Source organism: Triturus cristatus, chromosome 6 (genome assembly GCF_964204655.1).
Source record: "Triturus cristatus chromosome 6, aTriCri1.1, whole genome shotgun sequence".
Lineage (NCBI taxonomy): Eukaryota > Metazoa > Chordata > Amphibia > Caudata > Salamandridae > Triturus > Triturus cristatus.
This window is the reverse complement of record NC_140589.1, coordinates 1,625,062,391-1,625,088,235: the sequence shown is the minus strand read 5'-3', so window position 1 is coordinate 1,625,088,235 and position 25,845 is coordinate 1,625,062,391. Positions and strand designations below refer to the sequence as shown.

The following is a 25,845-nucleotide window of genomic DNA, read 5'->3' as shown; positions in this document are numbered from 1 at the left end:
GTGTGATCACTCCGCAATCATCTTCGTGGGCTTCCTATGCTCCTAGTTTTTGCTTTCAGCACTAATCAATCAATCAATCAATCAATCAGCACTAATTCTCAGGGCACCATTTGCCGGCAATGCAAAATTACAACATTTCAAACGTTTCTCAAAATGTTAGGATATATTTAGCTTTCTCCTCAATATTTAAGGACCATAGTTTGAATAGTAAATAAGCCTCCTGGACTTTTGGGAGAAATTTGAATTTCCCCCAAACATTCTAGGTTTGGATTTATGATAGTAAATGTGCCCTTACCCGTCCCAAAAAAACCTCTTATGCCTTGAGGGTCCATCTGAAGGCAAACCCTCAAATGCAGAATCCTGGGACAGGGCCTGTTAAATCTACAACCTCAGAAAAGGGAATCAGGAAGACGGGAATATGTCTGGGGCATCTTGGAACAGTGAAGCTTCATGGTGTGTGTCATCATTGGGTCAAAAAGTTTGGGGCACTACAAATGACAACACAATATTGTGATCTGAGTACCTTTAGAGAAAGTGCAAAGCTAGAATATTTCAAAGGTGGTTTTGTCCAAGAAAAGTGAGACAAAACGACTTTAACACACTGAACGCTTACCTTTGGAATGCAGGATTACCTGTGTTGTTCCCTCTGTTCATCCCATCTTCAATTAATGTTATGATTTTATGGAGGCTATGTTTTGTGCACAAAAGATGATAGTGCAAATATGAGTTGAGCCGTCGTATTTATATTTACTTCACTTCATCGGGTTACTTTTATGGATTCTGATGATGTTAAGATGGAATGATGTGGGGTTGAGCTGAGAAGGGCCCCAGACTGTTGTTTATGACTAGCAATTTTGAGAGGGCTTTGTTCTCTGTGTGTCAAAATAGACCTCATGTTGAAACCTTCTCTAACCTTCCGAGTGTGTGTGTGTGTGTGTGGTGGTGGTGGGAGGGGGGGGGGGGCAGCGCTGAATACATAACAACCCTATGTGAGATAGAGGTATTCACAGCTTTTAGTAATTAAAGTTTGTGCACGAGTCAGTTCTAAAGGGCTCTGTTTTGTCAGTTGCCACTTTTCTCCTTGAGTATGCCCTTATTACTCAAACTGTCTCCTCGGAGATCACGCGATAGAATGGACGCTGGTGGTTGTTCAGAATCTCATGATAGCTACACAGCTAGGAAGTGTCATCTTATCGCGAGATTTCTGTTGTTTACAACTGGACGCTCAGTAAGGTTAAGCAATGGATGTCAGATCCTAAAATGTCCGCTTTTATAGCTCCACCAGAAGTAAAACAACAACGTAAAAATATCCGTTTAGGCTTCCCTAACACCAGAGGTGTGTCTCGGCTGCTGACAAAGCGGGTTCCGTGGTGTTGCTTCTGTAAACAAAGTCAGTGACAAAATGAATGCCTACTGGCGGTTCTCACACTATTACCATACACAAAACACAGGTTTCCAGGAGCTGACAGTGCATACTTTTCTAGTCTCCGTGGAGAGACTGGTTGTCTGAGAGGGAAACCTTATAAATATTGAAATGTCGAAGTGCTGGTTGTTGACAGTGCCACATGAGGTGGGAGAAGAGTTGGCCTGCGCGACTTTTTATTTCCATGAAATATAGGAAAATTCGCACATTTATTCTCACGGAGACTACCGCAAACAGAAATTATTTTGTGGGAGACATTTTCTTTTAGGCCAGCCTCCTTGGTTTCTCGCAATACTTCTGAATGGGGGCTTGGCGTTTTGTTCTTTCTTGACACAGGATATGCAAAGCGAATTTCGGAAATCCCACACTGCCCTGGAGGAGAGGCACTTGATCACAGCCATGAAATATATTATCTGAATTAAATATGCCGGGGGACGGTGGGCTACAGCCTCTTGCTGGTTTTGTCCTGCTCTGATCTGTATTATTACACATCACAATGTGACCAGCAGTCTACATGGCAAAATGGCGAATATTAGGAAACTACGTAAAACTGTACACAGCGTTGTGAGCCTTGCGCTCGGATTACAATTGTATTCAAACTCCAGTGAAGATATGTACGTGCTCGTATATTTTTAAAACAGTAAAAACAATTAGTCCAATCACTTCACTTCAGGAATGGAGAGACAAAGTCAGGCAGCTGTAAAAAAATGTTTTTAAAAAAATAGCTTACCAAAGTGTATTAACGGCAAAAAACAAAGGTGTGGTTATGTTTTTAAGTGATTTTGTGCACTAACTGCCGTTTTCCCTCAAGCTCTTTGTCACATTAAATACGTCCATGTGCTGTATTATTTTATTTCAATATTTTATTATAAAATAAAAGCAGAAATATTTCCAAAGAATGTATTCACACAATATAAACAAAGAAGAAGACATTTAGTGACTGGTGGTTCGCTCTGCAGCTTTTGGTCGCAATTGTAGAGGAAGGGGTCGTGTCAGCGTCCAGCTATAGGTGACTGCACAGTGCCAGGGTACTATCAGATAGCAGCGGGCAAATGCTCGGACCCGACTGGCACAGGGCACACCCGGAGCTGCATCTTTCGCGGTGCTCCTGCGACTTGCTGCTGAGTCCTGTAAACTTAAAATATATACCTGCGATATAGGAGTGAATTATTACACCTTGTCCGCCTGGTGTCCCAAATATGTATGGCCTGAGTGTATTTTGCTACAGGCATATTGGCAACGTACATGTAACATTAAAACGTGACAAGGCTACAGAGAAGTTCGCAGCTCCCAGCACGTATGCTGTGTAGTGAATCCACCAAAAAACAGCCTTCGACCTGCCTTTGCACGTACTCCACTTCCGCAGTTCATTGCCTACCGCATACCATCCATCCATTCATCCATTCATCCAGCCAGCCGGACGCTGCCATTGTCCAATCAGGATCCCTCCTCGCTCTTTCCAGGAGTCCCCAGGGGCTCCTATTAGGGTCCGAGGTCCACCAGGTTGGAGGACATGGGGTTCAAGATGGAGTCCTGTAAAGTGTGGTGGTGCATGGGGTCTGGTCCGGGCACGGGGATGGCACTAGGGCCCTGGGGGTGTCCCATGCCATGCAGGGGGTGCAGACCAGGGTTCGAGGAGAGCATCATGGCCGGGCTCGAGGACCGGTGCTCCGGGGTTCCCAGGGGCGTCTTTTCCTCATCGGAACTCCCCAAAACTGTCTTATTTTTGCAGTTCATGGAGGACGATAAGGCGTTGTGGCTGTTGGAGTTCTCGCTGTTCTCCCTGTAGAGGAAAATGGGCAGAGACGTTACTGTCTGTGTCTGGCACGGAGGCTCACAATGGACAAAACCACAGGGGCAGAGAGGTGGGGGTGACAGGACTGGATGCAGGGCAACAGAAACAGAAAGCAGAAACTGAGAAAACACTGAGCAGCAGGCTAAGAGATGTGAGAATATAAATGACAGAGCAACACACTGTAAGGAGAGTACATCAATAGAAGGGGTAAAAAGTTCGAACATGAGCAGAGAGGGTTATATGAACCAGGCTAAAACTACAGCACAGGAAGAGACACGTGAACAGACTGAAAAAGGAGCAGTAGGGACAGACGCAAGAGCAGCCAGAAACCATGCAGCCGAAGCCCGGAAAATGACTAAAAGAGAACCGAAAGAGAGCAACCAAAGCCACTGGGCCATAAACACAGAGGATGCAGAGAAAAAGGCTGAAATCACAGCAATGGAAGAGACACACAACAGAATGAAAGAGTAGGAGGGGTGAAGAGGAAGAGACACAGATATTAAAAAACACGAGAGCGAGGGGCAGTCTGAAATCACAGCAGTGAAAGAGACACAACATAATTAAAGAGTAGAAGAGGAAGAGACACACAGATATTAAACATAGGAGAGCGACGGGCAGTCTGAAATCACAGCAATGGAAGGGACAGAGACATTCGAGTGAGAAAAAGGGGAGCGACAGAGTCAGAGACACAAACGTACTCAAAACAGGGGAGAGGGTGGCCACACTGAAACCACTGAAGAGCTACAGCCACTAGCAGGCGGCACACACTGTACAAAAAGAGACACAGCAAGAGGCTGAAACCTGCAGAGGAAGAGACACGGACATGCTGAAAACGCAGGACAGGGAGAGACACGCGGACAGACGGAAACCGTGAAAAATCAGCAGACGAAGAGTCTGAAACATAGCAGAACAAAAGAGAACCGCATAGAGAAAAACGTAGAAAGGCAAAAAACACGAGAAATACCGAAAAACCTCAGAGGAATAGGCACGAAAACAGATTGGAGGCACATGGGATGTTTAGTCGGGAGAGTAGAGAAGAGACGCATACTGAAAACGCAGAAGGGAAAAGGGGCCACTGACGAGGCTAAACACGCAATACATTTAGAGATGGGGAGAAGCAAAAAACCTCTAGAGTTACATACTAAAAGGAAGCAGGGTTGGAAATCACAAAGAAGCAGGATAAGGAATAACGAGGAGCAGGTAAAGACAAGCAAACGTGGACAACTGCTGCAGAGGAAATGTGAAAATAAGGGGGAGGGCGAGCCGTGGGAAAAGGGCATTCATATCTGATGGATGGCGTTTAACTTTTCTTGCTGAACAGGTCGACGGCAGTCTACCAAATAACCAAACATTCATTTGACCGAATTCCATAATAAAAAAGTGCAAATTCAGGAAGTGCTTTCTGTTAAATATATTCGGTTCTATAGTGTGACGATTATTCGAGGAATTAAGTGCAGTGACCTTCAGAATGGGGGCGAGTGGGGTACTACTCCTGAACTCATTTGGAGAAGAAATTGCACGGCCACCGACTTCCCAAAATAAGTTAATGTGCGCCTACAGGGTTTGTTAACCTAACCACTATACAATATATTTCCTCGTCAGGTATTTAGAGACTATTTTGAATTAAACAGAGACGCCTAGTCATCTGAATAACCGCAAATGTGATAGATCTGTGATCTTTGCCGCGCAGTAGAGAGGAGCGTTGACGTCATCAAGGGACGTGCTCTTCCCAGTGGCTGACCGGGACCGGTGTCGGGTCATTCAATGCCCTTGAGGGAGTAGTCAAACACGCCTCTGGGCACTGGCCAGCTACGGGAACCCAAGCACCAATGTCCAAGGTTTGCCCCTCCGCACTGCCTGCTCCGAACAGCGGCTCTGTGCACCGGCCAGTCCCGGGACACGCAAGCACCAATGTCCAAGGTTTGCCCCTCCGCACTGCCTGCTCCGAACAGCGGCTCTGTGCACCGGCCAGTCCCGGGACACGCAAGCACCAATGCCCAAGGTTTGCCCCTCCGTACTGTCTGCTCCGAACAGCGGCTCTGTGCACTGGCCAGTCCCAGGACACGCAAGCACCAATGCCCAAGGTTTGCCCCTCCGTACTGCCAGCTCCGAACAGCGGCTCGGGGCAGTGGCCAATCCCGGACACGCAAGGACCAATGCCCAAGGTTTGCCCCTCCGTAGTGCCTGCTCCGAACAGCGGCTCTGTGCACCGGCCAGTCCCAGGACACGCAAGCACCAATGCCCAAGGTTTGCCCCTCCGTACTGCCTGCTCCGAACAGCGGCTCTGTGCACCGGCCAGTCCCAGGACACGCAAGCACCAATGCCCAAGGTTTGCCCCTCCGTACTGCCTGCTCCGAACAGCGGCTCTGTGCACCGGCCAGTCCCAGGACACGCAAGCACCAATGTCCAAGGTTTGCCCCTCCGTAGTGCCTGCTCCGAACAGCAGCTCTGGGTACGGACAAGTCACGGGAACCCAAGCACCAAAGCCCAAGGTTTGCCCCTCCGTACTGCCTGCTCCGAACAGCGGCTCTGGACACTGGCCAGATACGGGAACCCAAGCACCAATGTTCAAGGTTTGCCCCTCCGTTCTGCCTGCTCCGAACAGCGGCTCTGTGCACCGGCCAGTCCCAGGACACGCAAGCACCAATGCCCAAGGTTTGCCCCTCCGTACTGCCTGCTCCGAACAGCGGCTCTGTGCACCGGCCAGTCCCAGGACACGCAAGCACCAATGCCCAAGGTTTGCCCCTCCGTACTGCCAGCTCCGAACAGCGGCTCGGGGCAGTGGCCAGTCCCGGGACACGCAAGGACCAATGCCCAAGGTTTGCCCCTCCGTAGTGCCTGCTCCGAACAGCGGCTCTGTGCACTGGCCAGTCCCAGGACACGCAAGCACCAATGCCCAAGGTTTGCCCCTCCGTACTGCCAGCTCCGAACAGCGGCTCGGGGCAGTGGCCAGTCCCGGGACACGCAAGGACCAATGCCCAAGGTTTGCCCCTCCGTAGTGCCTGCTCCGAACAGCGGCTCTGTGCACTGGCCAGTCCCAGGACACGCAAGCACCAATGCCCAAGGTTTGCCCCTCCGTACTGCCAGCTCCGAACAGCGGCTCGGGGCAGTGGCCAGTCTGGGAAACGCAAGCACCAAAGCCTCAGGTTTGGTGCTTTCTGCGGCTCCGATCTGGTTTACAGTTCCCGGTTTTATTGACCAGGGATTGTTTTACAAGTTTCTATTGTCAGTGGAATTATTTGTCCCGCGCCTATTGGTTCAGTTTTTGTATTCTATTATTTTTTTGTGGTCAGGTGGTTCGTAGTTGAGGGTTTCTTGTTAACTGTTTTCGCAAAGAGTTTTATTTGCGGTTTTACTAACTTTGTTTAGATGGTGGGGGGGGGGGGCGGGGGGGGGGTTTAGCTGGTTGTTTTAATAATCGTGTAATTCCAAATTTACATCCACATGCATGTGTTCTATTTCCTCTGTTTCTCTGTGGTTTCGCCTCCCCGTATTTCCTGTACTTCATTAGTTTACTGTCGCTCTGAGCCATTAACCCACATTTATACCCAGATACATATATTATTGCATGTAACACTTTTGTGCGCGTCTCAGAACAGCAGCCGGTGTTAGATTGGCAAGTCACCTCAGCGCACAGTGAATAGCGCGAGGGCAGTATTAGAAAGAGGAGCGCCCATCCGGTAAGTGGCCTCGAGTGCACGCGCTCGACAGCACCCTGGAAATAGAGCCTTTGATATGTGCAATGGCTGTTAGCATCCCAGGTAAACATACCCCAGGCGGCCCCCGCTGTGGCATGAAGATAGTACCGCCAGCGTGTACCGGATGCCGCGTTGCTTCATGACGCACTCCTGCCGTTTCTAACCCCGATATATCATATATCGCCATTACCCAATTTAATGGTCATTTACAGACCCGAGAAGAATTGATGACTCAGTTGGCCCTAACTAGCTGTATATCACCGCAGGTGTCAGCGGCCCCGGGAATGACCTATGTTAACTGTGTAATTTTCGCTAAATATACATTCTGCTTAACTAGGGGCGTGATAATTACATAGCCGTCGCATCGCTAACCCGGCGATGACCCAACCAGAGGTTTCTGGCAGCAGCGACCGCGTTCCGTTTACAACGCAATGCCTCCTTTTTTGTTTGTCTTGTGTGACGTGTCCACAAAGCACGGTAAAGTGTCGCCGTTGAAAAGCATTGGGTCGGTGTTATTTGCACAGTTCAATAGATCAACACATCACAGCCCGGATCACATTCATCTGCTCATACGGACTGCCAGTACCCGTGAATTCGTCAATTGTTCTCGATAAACTTTTATGACAAGACGGGTGTGTGTCATTACTGGACACCGTAATGCAACTCTGTAGGCCCATAAACTCCCCCAGGCCGCGTGCCGGGTCTCAGCTTCCCCCACAGTCTATGGATATGGTGGAGAAACAAGGGGGCCTCTTTCGACTGCCAATCGGTGGCTTTTAGAGTTGCTTAAAGCCGAATAGATACGTTCTGAACTTTGACGAGGCCCGTGTCATGAAAGCAGTGTATATGTGACAGGCTTTCGAGGAAGCACGCGCAGGCCTCCAGCAGCCTAGCTCCGCGGCACTGCTTTCACCAGACACTTCAGTATAGTTTTAAACGCGCTGTATATTTAACTATTGTATGGGGTTTATAACCTGATGTTTATGTTTTGCTGCAAATTGCTGTAGGAAAGCAGTACGGGGGCACGTGTGGGGTCTTTCAAGTATACAAGGGAACCTCAGTGACGCATCCTCAACACTCCCTGTCAAACAGAGCATTGGGCCGTCCTGACAGGTCGAAAACATCAAATTTGCCACTACCCCTTCCGGGTCAGAGCTAACTTGTCCTTATAGGGACAGTTTATTCCGTGGGCTGCAATGTGTTCTATGTGGCTTAAACTCAAATGCTGACAGCTGACCGCCTCTCAAGTCTATACACCAATCTCACCAAAACCATTTCCGGGTCATCGCTAATCTTCCCCTTCAGCGACAGTTGAAGTTCCAAGTGTTGTTCACCAAACCACACACAATCGCTCTAACCTGCACCTCTAGGGGGAGTTGTTGCACTCCCTGGAGCAGCAGAGTTTTCTCCTTTGAATATTCTAAAACACGAAAAATCAAGGACGTATTAATAGTCTAATCCGTCGAACCCATTACATCCACTTCCGGGTGAAAGCTAACCTGCCCCTCAGAGGGAGACTTAATACGTATACCGTACAACGGGGAGTGTTGCTCTCTGACGTTTACTCTCAGACACAGGCAATGAGGAATTTCTGTCAGGGCGAACCAGCCAAACGAGGGACAACCATGTCGAGTTCATAGTAACCTGTCCCTAAGGCTGGTAATGAAGGTCAACTGCAGGATCTGACGACCCTAACTCAGACAACCACTTCCAGGTCAGCGCAGCGGGCCTTCCATCCCGGAAGAGTGGTAGTCTAGAAGTAGAACTTTGATGCACCGAGCAAAAAGAAACAATTACATGTTTATCCGTTCCCGTGTACCTATGTTTAGTTCTTAGAATGAGGAAGGCCGACCATGATGTAGGCCACACCCTTCCAGGAAGTCGAACTTTCCAAGACTCGCCCAAGACGCTAATTGGTTGATTGGTGTGTCAGCCATTAATCACGGTACTTTCCAGTGAAGAGGCCCTGTAGGTAAAAACTGCCAAAAACCTTTTTACCTTTTAAGTTTGTGGATTATTAATTGTTTCATTTTTTTGTTTTGTTAATGTCGTATATAGTGACGGTGGATATATATCGAAATAGGCATGGACAAGCATTTTTATCAGTTAATGCTAACTTAAGGACACATGAAATGACAGGTCTCAACAATGAAGACGTGAACCGACTTATATTTTCGCAGAAGTAAGAAACGCCTGAAAAACGCTGAGCTCCAACCAGTGGCTCAGAATGCATCTGCCGCCTCCCCCCACCCACTGTAAGCAAAAGATGGAAGGCTCCCTGCTGTGTTGTTTCACTGCGGGAAACCACCAGGTACTCCTGGAAAGAGCGACAGAAAACGGATTTTGGTTTGCAGATGTCCCTGTTTACTTATGTGGCTTTGTTTAGTGACTGGCGGTTTCTGTGATGTCGGCCGCCGCTCGTATGGCATTTTAGAGCGCCTTAAGTAAGGGGGCTAAGGGACCAGCAGGGACACATGAAGAGCTAAAAAATAGGCAGTCAAGTAGTCATCACTCAGTTTAGCAAACGACACTCTATTTCAGGCGCTATATATTGCATATTCATTTGCCAGTTATTGTCGTGTTTTCTATCCCACCCCCCCCCCCCCTTTTTAAGCTTCTCAGATGTTAGAAACAGTTTTCTTATTAACTTCTTCAAATCCTACTTACTATCTCATGCCTACCGACGGTGTACCTCCCGCTGTCTTTGTGGAGTTTGTATTGCACAATTTGTGCCTGACCACTGTTCTTTTTTGTTTTAGTTCGTTTTATTTTTTTCACTTGGACACTCGGGTGTTTGTTATTGCGATGCACGGATGTCCCCATAAACGTTTTGGCTTTTGCGCGTCATTAATTCATCCCTGTCTGCGGACGGTTTATTTGCCCTTCCCTCGATGGTTGCGCGCTTTCTGCGTGTGTGCTTATCGTACGCTCCCTCCGGGTGATTGGTTGCAAGCGGGTGCTTCGGCTCTCTCTGTAAAGTCCACCATAACCAGGCATCTACGGGCCCAGAGGCAGTGCTAGTGCTTAGAATCGTACTATAACGGGGGCGCCCAAGTGGCACTGAATGCACGAGGCTACTAATATGCCTCTCCCCTCCCCTCTCCCTAGCGCCTGCAGAATTTTGCTGCCCTGTACCAGCAGGCAGCGTTACTTAACAGTGCAAAAAACTTTGCTTAGACAACTTCTAAAACTTTTCCAACTTTGCATGTGTGGTGTACAGTGGAGCACACATGCACAGTCAGAAAGGAAAGAAGAAATGAAAACATTTCTGTTTAACGCGTTTTTCCAAAGGAGTAATATTTGTGCACAAATCCTTGTCTCACATTTTTGGTAAATAGTGTTTTGCCTAAAAAATGATGAGTGAGTGCATAGGCACGCCCATATAATGCCCACTTGATGCTATCTTGGTCACTTTTCCAGAAAGAAAAAAATAATTAAAAAATCAATCTGTGCTGGTAGCCTCACTTTTATGATACAAACCCAGCGCAAAATGGAGGTAAATCACCCCAAGCCATTCTGACAGCCTGGAGTCAAGAAAGGAAAACCTGCAAAACACTGGTGTACCCTAAAATGGGGTCGGATCGAAAGAGCACTCCATAACAGTACTGGCTCTAGAAATCATTTGGGAGACTCGGGATTTCAACCCTACAGCGTTTCAAATCGTTTTTGAAATAACTGCAATGAAAAGTGGTTTCTCCCTCTCAGTGGAATGGACAGACTATCGAGGCGGCGCGAGACGGACTGTGGATCCAGGCGAAGCAGGAAGCCAGGCCAGAGACAACCAGGGAGAGCAGAATTAACGTAACCCAGGACGCCCTTCGTACGTGAAACGGGAGCAGACACAGCACACACGAAGGAGCACGCGCACGTGTGTTCTGCTCATAAACTGGATCATGAGCTCAACCGGGAAAAACCTACTTTATGAAAAATGTATCAGCGCGAACATGACAGGACTCGGGGCGCCTACAAATGCTGCTGGAGACTAACAACGTCTGCTGTAGGGCAACAGTTAAATACAGAATAATTGTGGTACTGGGCCGCATATTTTATGTCGTGGACTGAGCTCAGCGTAGATCCTGCGCAGTGTGCGTTGCGCCCAGTATAGGTGACAGTACAGATGCGGCGCAGGTCACAGTGTGCAGGGTCTGTATTGCGCTCAGAGTGGCCCAGGCGCAGTGTGCGTCGTGCCCAGTATAGGTGACTGTACATATGCGGCGCAGGCCACAGTGTGCAGGGTCTGTACTGCGCTCAGAGTGGCTCAGGCACAGTGTGCGTCGTGCCCAGTATAGGTGACAGTACAGATGCGGCGCAGGCCACAGTGTGTAGGGTCTGTATTGCGCTCAGAGTGGCTCAGGCGCAGTGTGCGTTGCGCTCAGTATAGGTGACTACAGATGCGGCGCAGGCCACTGTGGCTGAAGTAAGTGCTGCGCTTAATGAAGTATAGATTGGCTGCGTAAATACTGTCAGTAGTGTGCATTAGGCTCAGTGTCCCTACTGCCAGTTTTAAACTGTGAAGTGCGTCCTTTGTGAGCACGGGTCGTGCAGGAGTAACAGCCACTTTCCGTGCAGTAGTGTTCCTGTTCTCGGAAGTAATGACAGCAGATGTAAACAATAGTGCTTACATCATGCAGCAGCTGCATGTGATTTGGGGCTTATCGTGTTCAGCTTGAACGCTGCACACCGCCCATAGTTAGGATGCAGGGACGGCTGCGGAAGAGCAGTAGGTGTGAGTAAGATAAAGAGGTCCGGGGTCGAGGCACATGTCAACAGCGCCCCCTAGTAGGTGTCCGAAGGTCGCAGGCCTGGCATTCTGGCAGCACCACCCTGCAATCTGCTACTTGCAAACTGCCGTTCCTGGTGTCAATGGAGACAGGCTGAACACCTCACGCGAGGCACGGTACAGCGCGGAAGCAACGATGGAAGTAGACCGGGGTGGAGGGGGGCCTAGAGCCAGGATAAAAGGTCGTGTTCCACTGTGTGGACCCACGTGCCTTCATCCAAAGCGCTGGGGCTCAATGTCCGTTTGACCCAGTCAAGATGGAGCCACACACGAACACACAGGAAAACGCCACAGAGTCTCGCAGGACATGAAATTGTTTTCTTTAATACTTTTGATGTGTTATTAATACGTACAGAATCGGAACCAAGATGGATTCCAACGTGTCCCCGACAAACCTTCTTAGAAAAAAGGAGTCTTGAGAGTGAAAGCGGATCTAAGAAACAGACACACTTGAGCGTCAACGTGTGAACGTCAGAGGCATAGGCAAGCATAGATTTGCACCCAAAAGGTGGGAGGCGTTAAACTGGGCCTCGGGTCTCAGGCAGGCGCCTGCCAGGAGGGCAGGCAACAAAAAGGGCGTTTGAACGGGACTGGATAAACAAATATGGCACCAGCTAGTGCATGGGCGAAGAGAGCATTACACAGGGGCCGCCAGACAAAGTGAAAGCCCCCAGGCAGAGACTGTCTCTAGGAAGGGGCGGCGGAGCAAGAAAGGCAAAAGCCATCAGGTATAACAGGGGGCAGAAACCAACCTCAGACAGAGGACAGGGCACCAGACAAGACCACGATAGCAGATGGGTAAAGGAACACCAGGCCGGTGCTACGCAGGAGACAGGGCACCAGACAAGACCACGATAGCAGATGGGTAAAGGAACACCAGGCCGGTGCTACGCAGGAGACAGGGCACCAGACAAGTCAGGATAGCAGATGGGTAAAGGAACACCAGGCCGGTGCTACGCAGGAGACAGGGCACCAGACAAGACCACGATAGCAGATGGGCAAAGGAACACCAGGCCGGTGCTACGCAGGAGACAGGGCACCAGACAAGACCACGATAGCAGATGGGTAAAGGAACACCAGGCCGGTGCTACGCAGGAGACAGGGTACCAGACAAGTCAGGATAGCAGATGGGTAAAGGAACACCAGGCCGGTGCTACGCAGGAGACAGGGCACCAGACAAGACCACGATAGCAGATGGGTAAAGGAACACCAGGCCGGTGCTACGCAGGAGACAGGGCACCAGACAAGTCAGGATAGCAGATGGGTAAAGGAACACCAGGCCGGTGCTACGCAGGAGACAGGGCACCAGACAAGTCAGGATAGCAGATGGGTAAAGGAACACCAGGCCGGTGCTACGCAGGAGACAGGGTACCAGACAAGTCAGGATAGCAGATGGGTAAAGGAACACCAGGCCGGTGCTACGCAGGAGACAGGGTACCAGACAAGTCAGGATAGCAGATGGGTAAAGGAACACTAGGCCGGTGCTACGCAGGAGACAGGGTACCAGACAAGTCAGGATAGAAGATGGGTAAAGGAACACCAGGCCGGTGCTACGCAGGAGACAGGGTACCAGACAAGTCAGGATAGCAGATGGGTAAAGGAACACTAGGCCGGTGCTACGCAGGAGACAGGGTACCAGACAAGTCAGGATAGAAGATGGGTAAAGGAACACCAGGCCGGTGCTACGCAGGAGACAGGGCACCAGACAAGACCACGATAGCAGATGGGTAAAGGAACACCAGGCCGGTGCTACGCAGGAGACAGGGCACCAGACAAGTCAGGATAGCAGATGGGTAAAGGAACACCAGGCCGGTGCTACGCAGGAGACAGGGTACCAGACAAGTCAGGATAGCAGATGGGTAAAGGAACACCAGGCCGGTGCTACGCAGGAGACAGGGCACCAGACAAGACCACGATAGCAGATGGGTAAAGGAACACCAGGCCGGTGCTACGCAGGAGACAGGGTACCAGAGAAGTCAGGATAGGAGATGGGTAAAGGAACACTAGGCCGGTGCTACGCAGGAGACAGGGTACCAGAGAAGTCAGGATAGCAGATGGGTAAAGGAACACTAGGCCGGTGCTACGCAGGAGACAGGGTACCAGACAAGACCACGATAGCAGATGGGTAAAGGAACACCAGGCCGGTGCTACGCAGGAGACAGGGTACCAGAGAAGTCAGGATAGCAGATGGGTAAAGGAACACTAGGCCGGTGCTACGCAGGAGACAGGGTACCAGATAAGTCAGGATAGAAGATGGGTAAAACGAGAAGCAGGCTGCTGCCAGACAGAGGACACGGTACCAGACAAGTCTAGGGTAGCATTGGGTAATAGAGCACCAGGAGACAGGGTGCCAGACAGGTCAAGGTAACTAATGGGTAAAACGAGCACAAGGCTGGTGCCAGACAGAGGACAGGGTGTCAGACACGTCAAGGGTAGCTGATGGGTAAACGAGAGCCAGATTGGTGAAACACCGCAGACAGGAAACCAGACAGGGACAATTGCACCAGGGAGGGGAGTGTCCATCAGACAGAGGGCAGGGCCTCAGCAAGGGACATTACATCAGTCAATGAACCAGGCGGGGTAGAAGCTCCAGGCAGGGGACAAGACATCACACAGAGCACTGAGGAGGGACTAGGGCGTCAGATATGGGACATGCAATCTTACAGGGCATGGGGAGTGTGCCACGGTGTCACACATAGGAACACTTCATACAAGCCATTGTAGAGGGGTCAGGGCATCAGACAGGAAACCAGACTATAGCCAGGGCCACTGGAAGTATGCGGCAGGCGAACGTCTAATTATGCAGCAGGGTCAAGTTAATTATGCGGCAAAAAGCCAAATTACGTTGCCATATTGTGGCACCTTTTGTAATAGTATTACTTTTCAATTTCGTCACTTTTGACCTTGGTAACACTGTCTGGGTATTGGTTGCACCTCATTAGTAGCAGTTTAATACCCAAATATAGTAATAAGCACCAGGAAGGGGGACAGAAAAACTTTGCAACGGGCCTTCCACTATGCAGCAACGTGGCACTGCATGTTTAGTAACTTTTAAACCATCCGAGCTAGAAACAAAATCCTTTTTTGATAAAACCTGCACAATATGCGGCAAAGGATGGAATATGTATCAAATGCAGCAAATCTGTAGTTATGCGAAATTCGCATAGCCAGCACAATCACATAATTCTAGTGGCCCTGACCATAGCAAAGCATCATCGAGATTGGACTGGTCGATAGGGCAACCAGGCAGTGCCGGAAGGGCTGGTTTGACAGGCCAGAGTGGCAGGCGATTTTAGGGGACTATTTAATGGTCTGGTCAACCGTTTTTTCTGATTTCTCTGATATTACTTTAACTATTGCCCGGAGCAAGCACAAATGTATGCAGTCTTCCAAAACACTTGTACAGCCTGTCTTTACAGGTTTAGAACTGCTTTGATTTGCAAATGGGGCCACACTTTTAGCTATCTGATACCTAATGGAGGCCTCTTTTATTTTGCTGTTGAGGCCTATTTTCTGTCCAAGTCTGATCGTGAGCATCAGACGTGCGCCGGGGCACAAGGCAGGAAACAGGGCATTAACTTTTGTATTCATACAGGGAACCCCGCTAAGAAAGGAGGTCAGCCCGGCACCAGGGAATCAAACAGGTGACAAGATATTGGACATGTGACTGAGCATGGAGAAAACAGGGCATCAGGAAGGGACCAGGGAACCTTCAGTGGTAACAGGAGCAGCTAGGGCGTCTAACAAGGAGGCGGCTGTGCCAGGGCATCAAACAGACGAATGCTGACCAGACTGAGACTCGGAGATGGACCAGGGAACAAGACAGGAGACCAGGGCATGACGGGACAGTAGAGGGTGACAGGGCATCAGACTGCCCCAAGACACTCGAGTCAAGTACTTACTCATACCTCTCCTTGGCCTCCGCCGCGCGGTCCCGCTGCCGCCGGTTCTTGAACCAGTTGCTGACCTGGGTGGTGGTGAGGCCGGTGGCCTCGGCCAGCTCCCGCTTCTCCCGCGGGGACGGGTAGGGGTTGTGCGCGTACCACTCCCGCAGCACGCTGCGCGACTTCTCCTTGAAGCAGTAGCTGGTCTCCTCGCCGTCCCAGATGGAGCGCGGCAGCGGGAACTTCCTGCGTACCCGGTACTTGCCCACCGCGCCCAGCGGCCGGCCGCGCAGCTTCTCGGCCTCCACGTAGTGCGCCCGCAGCCAGAGCTGCTGCAGCTTGGGGTGGTTGTGCGGCGAGAACTGGTGGGCCTCCAGGATCTTGTAGAGCTCGCGGAAGTTGCCGCGGTGGAAGGCCACCACCGCCTTGGCCTTCAGCACCGACTCGTTCTTGTGCAGGTGCTCGCAGGCGGGCAGCGACCACAAGAAGCGGCCCAGGCGCTCGATGTTCCCGCCCTGCTGCAGCACCTCGCACACGCAGGCCACCTGCTCCTGGGTGAAGCCGAAGGTGGGCAGCATGGACATGGCGCCCCCTCCCGCGCGGCCACGGAGGAGCAGAGTGGGGGGGCACAGGGGCGTCCCCCTGCTCTCCCAGTCCTCCTTCTACGGGTGGTGCAGCGGTCCCACCTGGAGGAGAGTGAGGACGTACACAGCGATAGCAGTCCCTCGTTGTCCTCTCCTTTAGTACAGTAAATCTGTGGTCGGTAGTGTTTGTTGATTACCAGCGGACTCGGCTAAGTGGTCCTTGGGTGCAATTTTAAGGGTCCCCCTGTCGTTCACAGCCACAATAGCTGTCATAAATCCATGCAGAAAAAAATCCTTTCAAAAAATGCACCGGTCTCCCCTTTATCTTTAAAATGCAGCTGCAACAAACTTACAAAATTAGAAAACAAGTCAATCCCTTCACCAGGAAAATTGGAAAAACTTTGTGAAGTTCTTGCGCAGGAACTTGACTTTGGGTGTCTATTGTCTCAGCGTTCCAGCGGCGCTGGGAGTGCACCCCCACCCTTTAACTTGAAGCCTCTCGGCAGCGTGGGGCTGACGGTGACAGAGTGCCGCGTTCTGCTCGCTCTCTCAGGCTGCCCCAGCAGCTTTTTCATAATATTATTCTAAGCGGCCATGAGAAGGGCCCGGACGCGCGCTGATTGGTAGGACACCTGACCCCGGGGCGGGCGGGAGGCGGTGGTGGGAGCCGGGGATGGGGTTGCCGCGGAGACGCTGTCAGTCAAGGGAACCCGATCCGGGAGTGGGCGGGACCCCTCCTCCCAGGGTTGACAGCTCCCTGGACTAGCAGCAAAGCCAGGAAACCTGAGCCGTGACCGGCGGCCAGCCGGAGGGGAGAGCAAGGAGCGCTGCGCCTCCTAAGGCTGATGGGGGCGCTGTGGTAACGGGTAATGCCCTGTCCCGGAGCTCCTGCCAGACCTCTCACAGGCCAGGCCGCGCTGTAGAGCGCCCCAGGGACGAGGGCAGAACTTTCTCCACACGCTGATTGATGTCACTCAAACATCTGTCAGTCTTTGCGCCTCAGTGTTTCACTGTCCAGTGCAGATGTATGGATATGGCTGTTACCGTACCCTTCCAGTAAAGGAAACTTTTCTGACAACTGTGCAATTATATGCAAATATGCATGTCTCGTAAATGCAACACCGTCCAGGTGGACGTTTGGGCTGATAGCTATTAAAAAACGCAGATGCTATTATTGCACTCTTGCTGTCGTAGGAAGCGCTTGAATGCAGGTGAGCAACATTCGCGCTAATACGATCGAAAATAAACAAATCATGAAGATGGCGGTAATAATTGAAACTTTGATAACTAATAATGGACACTGAATATACAAACAAAATATCCACAGCAGTAGCAATTAGATCAACAACAAAACAACAATGATAAAAAATAACGATTAATGATAATAATGACTAATATTAATAGTATTAACAACAAGAGCAACATAATAATAATAAATATGATACGTGCAAGCCTTTAATATTAATAAATATACATACATTCATTCCTCCATACTATCCACGTGCAGGGAGAAAGATTCATGTTTTAGCCCCAAATGTTTTTATTGCCCAACTTTTTAAAATGACTTCTGAACGTGAAACTCCGCTCGGTTATTAAGGATCTCAGTTATTGCGATTTAAAGTTTGCGCGCTGATGGCACCGCCGCTCTGCTCAGGAACCCTCGCTTTCTTACATTAGTGATGGTGTGTGCATGGTAGCCCGCCCTTGCCCTCTGTGCCTGTGATTTCTCCCAGGGTGCTTCGAGTGCGGAGTCGGATCCGGTGTCGTGAAATCGATCCGAGCGCGTGGCTCCGGGGGCTGCTGCTCGCGGAGCTGGTGCCTCTGCGCTGCCCCTGCAGGATGCAGCAGCTGTCCCGAGAGACGGCGGCGGCCGCGTGAGCGGCCTCGCGATTGCTCTCAGCATCACATCCGGATCAGGGGAGCTCCGAGGGGGCCAGGAGTGCTGCACTCGCTCGGACAGTCCGGTCTGTCGGACGGAGCTGGAGGGCAGGGGAGGACGCAGGACGGCGAGGAGGCTGAGGCTCATTGTGAGAGGCGAAGGGAAGGTGCTGCAGCGCGAGGGGGCGATGGCACGAGTGAGACAGTGAGAGGCGCAGTTAAGGGTGCTGTACCCCGAGGGAGTGGGGGGTCTGAAGGGGCGCAGGAAAAGGTGTTGCACCACGAGGTAGTTATTGAAGGAATGGGTCTGTGAGAGGCGCACGGAAGGGCGCTGCACTCCGAGGGAGTGATGGGACGAATGGGAACACGAGCAAAGCTTGGCCTAGTGCTGCACCCTGCGGGAGTGATGGAAGAAGGGTCTGCAAGCAGAGAACGGCTCTGCGTGCACCCCGACCTAATGTGGAGAATATGAGGCTGTTGTTGGAGTAGTGGTGAGTGGGAGTCACGGGCCTCCGTAGGAAGAGCGGGTGTGTTTTACAGCACTGCATTCCCCTCACACGAGCCAGGCCGGGGCGGCATGGGAATGCACCTTTGGCTTCGACCCCAACACTGCAGAAGTGCACCCTGCACGGAGAGGCACGGAGAGTCTTGGAGTGATACCCGCAGCGCCTCGGACCAGAGCAGAAGTGCACAGAGAGCTCGTGAGAAGACCACCAGGGGCCGAGGAGCAGCGGGCGCGCCTCAGTCGTCGCCGGGAGCTGAGAACCAGCTAGGCGCTAGGGGCTCTGTCCAGGAAACCTGTACCGTTCATTTCTCCAAGTTTACTTCAAGTGCGAAAAGCCTTGCACTTCGTTCTGAACTCGAAGGTGTATGCGCGTGTTTTTCAATGTATTTACCTTCATGGCAAGGTCTGTAGATAAGTAATACACCAAATAGCACGATTACACCTTTAGAAGAAGAGAGGGTGCATGTGTTCAGCACGCACAGTCTACAAGCACCTTTAAACTTGCTGCATTGCATCTAGTGTTGCCAACGCAAAACTAATGGAACGGCGGATTGTCACTAGTATCGTTGAAACTATGGGGTGTTATAAAAACAATTTCCCATTACCAGCCATAACCCACAACGCATCTTATTTTTCTTGCACACAACCCCATATGTCACGGTATGATGAGCAGTGTTCGTGCGTGTGAAATGCAGGCTTTACCGCACAAGAGACACCCCGTCTCTAGTACAGTTGCACCTTACATTTGTCTGATACCATTTTTGAACGGCGCTTGTGCACTGTTTGAAGCTTTTGTTCTGTGCTGTTGGTACGTGTTTCTGTCTCGTATTATAAGACAAACTGTATTTCTGTGTCAATATAATCATTTCCTTTTGCCTTTTGTTATTCGAGGAGGTTTAGGTGGTGTGTTACTGGGATGAGTTTGTGCCCCTCGCTGGTGGGAGGTACGTATGTTTTACATTACTGAAATGAATTGATGTCACTATATATTGCAATACGTATGTGTCCTGTGCTATCGGAAGTGGCTTGTTTGTTATTTGGAGGTGATTTTGACCCTCTCTGTTTGGAGAGATTTTGTGTCCTTGTAATATTTACCTGAGTTTGTGCCCATGTGTTATTTTAAAGGAATGCGTGCGCCTCCATTTTTTAAAGAGATTCGTTTCTTGGGTTTTTAGACTGCGATTCCGTCCCTTACTTTGTACAGAGTTCGTGTCCTGTGTAACTAGGAGTTGCAGTCTGGTGTTACTAATGCGTTTTCCCTTTATTGTTGAAAGACGATTTGTTGCCTGTATTATTTGAACTAGTTTGTGACACTGTGTCTTTGTGATAGGTTTGCATCATTGTTAGGGGCTTCTGGCCTGAGTTAATATATTCCGTTGTGTTACTTAGATGAGTTTGTGCCCCTCGCTGGTGGGAAGTACGTGCGTTTTACATTACTGAAGTGAATTGATGTCACTATATATTGCAATACGTATGTGTCCTGTGCTAGCGGAAGTGTCTTGTTTGTTATTTGGAGGCTATTTTGACCCTCTCTGTTTGGAAAGATTTTGTGTCATTGTAATTCTTACATGACTTTGTGCCCCTGTGTTATTTTAAAGGAATGTGTGCGCCTCTATTTTTGAAAGAGATTCGTTTCTTGGGTTTTTAGACTGCGATTCCGTCCCGTACTTTGTACAGAGTTCGTGTCCTGTGTAACTAGGAATTTCAGTCTGGTGTTACTAATGCGTTTTCCCTTTTTTATTGAAAGACGATTTTTATGCTTGTATTGTTTGAACTAGTTTGTGACACTGTATCTTTGTGATAGGTTTGCATCAGGGGCTTGTGTCCTGAGTTAATATAGTCCATTGTTTTAGTACATTTTGGGAATGTTCTAAAAGCTTTAGCGACTTTTTAAAGAGTTTGTGCTCCTGTCTTAGAAACCGAAGTCTGTGTTTTAGTACTGAATGAAAGAATGCCCTTGTGCATTAGAAATAGTTTGTTTCCTGTGTTTTGAATGAGTTCACTTCTATATGATTAGTATCATATACCATCATATAGTATTAAGCTCCCGATTTGAAGGTGAGAGTTGCGTCCTGTACTTCGAAAGGAGTGTGTTTCGGTGTCATAGAATTCATTTGTTTCTTGTAATATTAGAAGAGGTTTGTGTGCCTGCATTGTTGGATTTTGTTTATCGTCTGCATTAGTGAATTGAATTGGTCTCGCTGCATTTTTTGAAAGTAGTTTGTGTACGACATTTGTGGAATACATGTTCCTTTATTATTGGAAGGAGCTTGTGCACTATATTCGTGGAATGAGTGTTTCCTTTACTATTGAAAGGAACTTGTGTACGATATGTGTGCAGTGAGTATTCCCTTTATTATTAGAAGAAGCCTGTGCACTATTATTAGAAGGACCTTGGGCGCTCTTTTCTTGGAATGAGTTTCCGTTATTATTGTAAGGAGCATGTGCACTATATATGTGGACTGAGTGCTTCTTTTATTATTGGAAGGAACATGTGCACTATATATGTGGACTGAGTGCTTCTTTTATTATTGGAAGGAGCATGTGCACTATATATGTGGACTGAGTGCTTCTTTTATTATTGGAAGGAACATGTGCAACTATATTTGTGGACTGAGTGCTTCTTTTATTATTGGAAGGAACACGTGCAACTATATTTGTGGACTGAGTGCTTCTTTTATTATTGGAAGGAGCATGTGCACTATATATGTGGACTGAGTGCTTCTTTTATTATTGGAAGGAGCATGTGCACTATATATGTGGACTGAGTGCTTCTTTTATTATTGGAAGGAACATGTGCAACTATATTTGTGGACTGAGTGCTTCTTTTATTATTGGAAGGAACATGTGCAACTATATTTGTGGACTGAGTGCTTCTTTTATTATTGGAAGGAACACGTGCAACTATATTTGTGGACTGAGTGCTTCTTTTATTATTGGAAGGAACATGTGCACTATATATGTGGACTGAGTGCTTCTTTTATTATTGGAAGGAATATGTGCACTATATATGTGGACTGAGTGCTTCTTTTATTATTGGAAGGAACATGTGCAACTACATTTGTGGACTGAGTGCTTCTTTTATTATTGGAAGGAACATGTGCAACTATATTTGTGGACTGAGTGCTTCTTTTATTATTGGAAGGAACACGTGCAACTATATTTGTGGACTGAGTGCTTCTTTTATTATTGGAAGGAGCATGTGCACTATATATGTGGACTGAGTGCTTCTTTTATTATTGGAAGGAGCATGTGCACTATATTTGTGGACTGAGTGCTTCTTTTATTATTGGAAGGAGCATGTGCAACTATATTTGTGGACCGAGTGCTTCTTTTATTATTGTAAGGAACATGTGCAACTATATTTGTGGACTGAGTGCTTCTTTTATTATTGGAAGGAACATGTGCAACTATATTTGTGGACTGAGTGCTTCTTTTATTATTGGAAGGAGCATGAGCACTATATATGTGGACTGAGTGCTTCTTTTATTATTGGAAGGAACATGTGCAACTATATTTGTGGACTGAGTGCTTCTTTTATTATTGGAAGGAACACGTGCAACTATATTTGTGGACTGAGTACTTCTTTTATTATTGGAAGGAGCATGTGCACTATATATGTGGACTGAGTGCTTCTTTTATTATTGGAAGGAGCATGTGCACTATATTTGTGGACTGAGTGCTTCTTTTATTATTGGAAGGAACATGTGCAACTATATTTGTGGACTGAGTGCTTCTTTTATTATTGGAAGGAACATGTGCAACTATATTTGTGGACTGAGTGCTTCTTTTATTATTGGAAGGAGCATGTGCACTATATTTGTGGACTGAGTGCTTCTTTTATTATTGGAAGGAGCATGTGCAACTATATTTGTGGACTGGGTGCTTCTTTTATTATTGGAAGGAACATGTGCAACTATATTTGTGGACTGAGTGCTTCTTTTATTATTGGAAGGAGCATGTGCACTATATTTGTGGACTGAGTGCTTCTTTTATTATTGGAAGGAGCATGTGCAACTATATTTGTGGACTGAGTGCTTATCTTAATTTTTGGAAGGAGCATGTGCACTATATTTGTGGACTGAGTGCTTCTTTTATTATTGGAAGGAGCATGTGCACTATATTTGTGGACTGAGTGCTTCTTTTATTATTATAAGGAGCATGTGCAACTATATTTGTGGACTGAGTGCTTCTTTTATTATTGGAAGGAGCATGTGCAACTATATTTGTGGACTGAGTGCTTCCTTTCATTATTGGAAGGACCACCTGCGCTGTTTTTGTGGAATGAGTATGTGCTTTACTGTTGGAAGGAGCGTGTGTACTATATTTATGGAATGAGTATTTCCTGTATTACTGGAAGGAGCAGCGTGTGCACTATAATTTTGGAATGAGTCATTCCTGTATTATTGGGAGGAGCCTGTGTACTGTATTTGTGAAATGTGTGTTTCCTGTATTATTGGAAGGAGCTTGTGCACTATATTTTTGGAATGAGTGCTTCCTTTACTATTGGAGGGAGCATGTGCACTACATTTGTGGACTGGGTGCTTCCTTTATTATATGAAGGACCTAGTGTACTATATTTGTGAAATTTGGAAGGATTGTGTGTCATATATTTGTGGAATGAGTGTTTCCTGTATTGTTTGAAGGAGCTAGTGCACTGAATTGTGTAATGAGTGTTTCCTGTATTAGTAAAGGGGTTTGCGCACTACATTTGTGGAATGTTTGCTTCCTTTACTGTTGGAGGGAGCATGTGCACTACATTTGTGGAATGTTTGCTTCCTTTACTATTGGAGGGAGCATGTGCACTACATTTGTGGAATGTTTGCTTCCTTTATTATTTGAAGGAGCTAGTGTTCTATATTTGTGAAATGTGTGTTTCCTGTATTATTGGAAGGAGCTTGTGCACTATATTTTTGGAATGAGTACTTCCTTTACTATTGGAGGGAGCATGTGCACTACATTTGTGGACTGGGTGCTTCCTTTATTATATGAAGGACCTAGTGTACTATATTTGTGAAATTTGGAAGGATTGTGTGTAATATATTTGTGGAATGAGTGTTTTCTGTATTGTTTGAAGGAGCTAGTGCACTGAATTGTGTAATGAGTGTTTCCTGTATTAGTGAAGGGGTTTGTGCACTATATTTGTGGAATGAGTGCTTCCTTTACTATTGGAGGGAGCATGTGCATTACATTTGTGGACTGTTTGCTGCCTTTATTATTTGAAGGAGCTAGTGTACTATATTTGTGGAATGGGTGTTTCCCGAATGAGTATATTCTGTACTATTGGAAGGATTGTGCGTAATATATTTGCGGAATGAGTGTTTCCTGTATTAATCAAGCGGCTTGTGCACTATATTTGTGGACTGAGTGCTTCCTTTATTATTGGAAGGAGCATGTGCACTACATTTGTGGACTGAGTGCTTCTTTTATTATTGGAAGGAGCATGTGCAACTATATTTGTGGACTGGGTGCTTCTTTTATTATTGGAAGGAACATGTGCAACTATATTTGTGGACTGAGTGCTTCTTTTATTATTGGAAGGAGCATGTGCACTATATTTGTGGACTGAGTGCTTCTTTTATTATTGGAAGGAGCATGTGCAACTATATTTGTGGACTGAGTGCTTATCTTAATTTTTGGAAGGAGCATGTGCACTATATTTGTGGACTGAGTGCTTCTTTTATTATTGGAAGGAGCATGTGCACTATATTTGTGGACTGAGTGCTTCTTTTATTATTATAAGGAGCATGTGCAACTATATTTGTGGACTGAGTGCTTCTTTTATTATTGGAAGGAGCATGTGCAACTATATTTGTGGACTGAGTGCTTCCTTTCATTATTGGAAGGACCACCTGCGCTGTTTTTGTGGAATGAGTATGTGCTTTACTGTTGGAAGGAGCGTGTGTACTATATTTATGGAATGAGTATTTCCTGTATTACTGGAAGGAGCAGCGTGTGCACTATAATTTTGGAATGAGTCATTCCTGTATTATTGGGAGGAGCCTGTGTACTGTATTTGTGAAATGTGTGTTTCCTGTATTATTGGAAGGAGCTTGTGCACTATATTTTTGGAATGAGTGCTTCCTTTACTATTGGAGGGAGCATGTGCACTACATTTGTGGACTGGGTGCTTCCTTTATTATATGAAGGACCTAGTGTACTATATTTGTGAAATTTGGAAGGATTGTGTGTCATATATTTGCGGAATGAGTGTTTCCTGTATTGTTGGAAGGAGCTAGTGCACTGAATTGTGTAATGAGTGTTTCCTGTATTAATAAAGGGGTTTGCGCACTATATTTGTGGAATGAGTGCTTCCTTTACTATTGGAGGGAGCATGTGCATTACATTTGTGGACTGTTTGCTGCCTTTATTATTTGAAGGAGCTAGTGTACTATATTTGTGGAATGGGTGTTTCCCGAATGAGTATATTCTGTACTATTGGAAGGATTGTGCGTAATATATTTGCGGAATGAGTGTTTCCTGTATTAATCAAGGGGTTTGTGCACTATATTTGTGGAATGAGTGCTTCCTTTATTATTGGAAGGAGCTTGGGTACTTTGCTTGTGGAATGAGTGCTTCCTTTATTATTGGAAGGAGCTTGTGTGCTGTATTTGTGGAATGAGTCTTTCCTTTAGTTTTGGAAGCAGCCTGTGTCACCGCGCAGCTGTGTGGGTTTTACAGTCTTGTGCAGTAGTACAGAGCGTCTGTCCTGCAATAATTGCAGGACTTTGTGGTCAGTATTTGTGAAATGAGTTTGTTTCCTCTATTAGTGAAACGAGTTTGTATTCCTGCCATTTTGTTAAGACGTTTAGCTCGTTGCGTCGCGGGAACGAGCTTGTCCCCACAGAGTATTTCCAGACGTGTCTGCGCTGAGCTGGTGCCCCTGTGTTACCCGAGGCGCTCTGGCTCTTGTGGGACAGAAGCTGGCGTCCCTTCATTACATGATGGAGATCTCGCCCCCGTGTAATTGAAAGGAGCCGGCGTCCCGTACTCTCAGAAGGAGCCGGTGACCTTGTGTTACCAGAGGAACCCAGGACCTGCGGTATTGCAGGACCTGGGGTATTGGTAGAGGATTGTGTTTGCGGCCCATTTATATACGAGGGAGCTTCTGCCGCCGTGTTATTGAAATAAGATTGCGCCCCTGTATGACAGAGCTCAGCGGGTGGTATTGCCAGGGGTTCGATCCCTTTATTATAGGAGGGAGTTTGTGCCCATATGGAGTAAACAAACTCTTTACAAACCCCCTAACACGCTATTGAAAAGAGATTGCGCCCCTCTGTTCCCCGAAAATCCCAATG

General features: G+C 47.8%; 1 protein-coding gene across 2 annotated transcripts; it reads right to left on the bottom strand.

The window, feature by feature from the left end:
* Positions 1-2,269: 2,269 nt before the first annotated feature.
* SIX2 (SIX homeobox 2) lies at positions 2,270-16,722 on the bottom strand. Of its 2 annotated transcripts, none has more exons than XM_085612771.1 (2): positions 15,605-16,722; positions 2,270-3,206 (listed from the first exon to the last, which is right to left on the bottom strand). In XM_085612771.1, the coding sequence occupies exons 1-2, from the start codon at positions 16,162-16,164 to the stop codon at positions 2,906-2,908; spliced, it is 861 nt and encodes a 286-aa protein (XP_085468897.1). In that variant the 5' UTR covers positions 16,165-16,722; the 3' UTR covers positions 2,270-2,905. The 2 variants fall into 2 exon arrangements, with proteins under 2 accessions (XP_085468897.1, XP_085468896.1); XM_085612770.1 differs by having other exon boundaries at positions 15,599-16,716.
* Between the last annotated feature and the right edge of the window lie 9,123 nt (positions 16,723-25,845).

Bases quoted from the DNA above. Each gene is read 5' to 3' on its own strand.
- SIX2 (XM_085612770.1), bottom strand. From the start codon at position 16,164: ATGTCCATGCTGCCCACCTTCGGCTTCACCCAGGAGCAGGTGGCCTGC. The intron at 3,207-15,598 runs GTAAGTACTTGA...TTTCCTCTACAG, and splicing joins GAGGCCAAGGAGAGGTATGA to GGAGAACAGCGAGAACTCCA.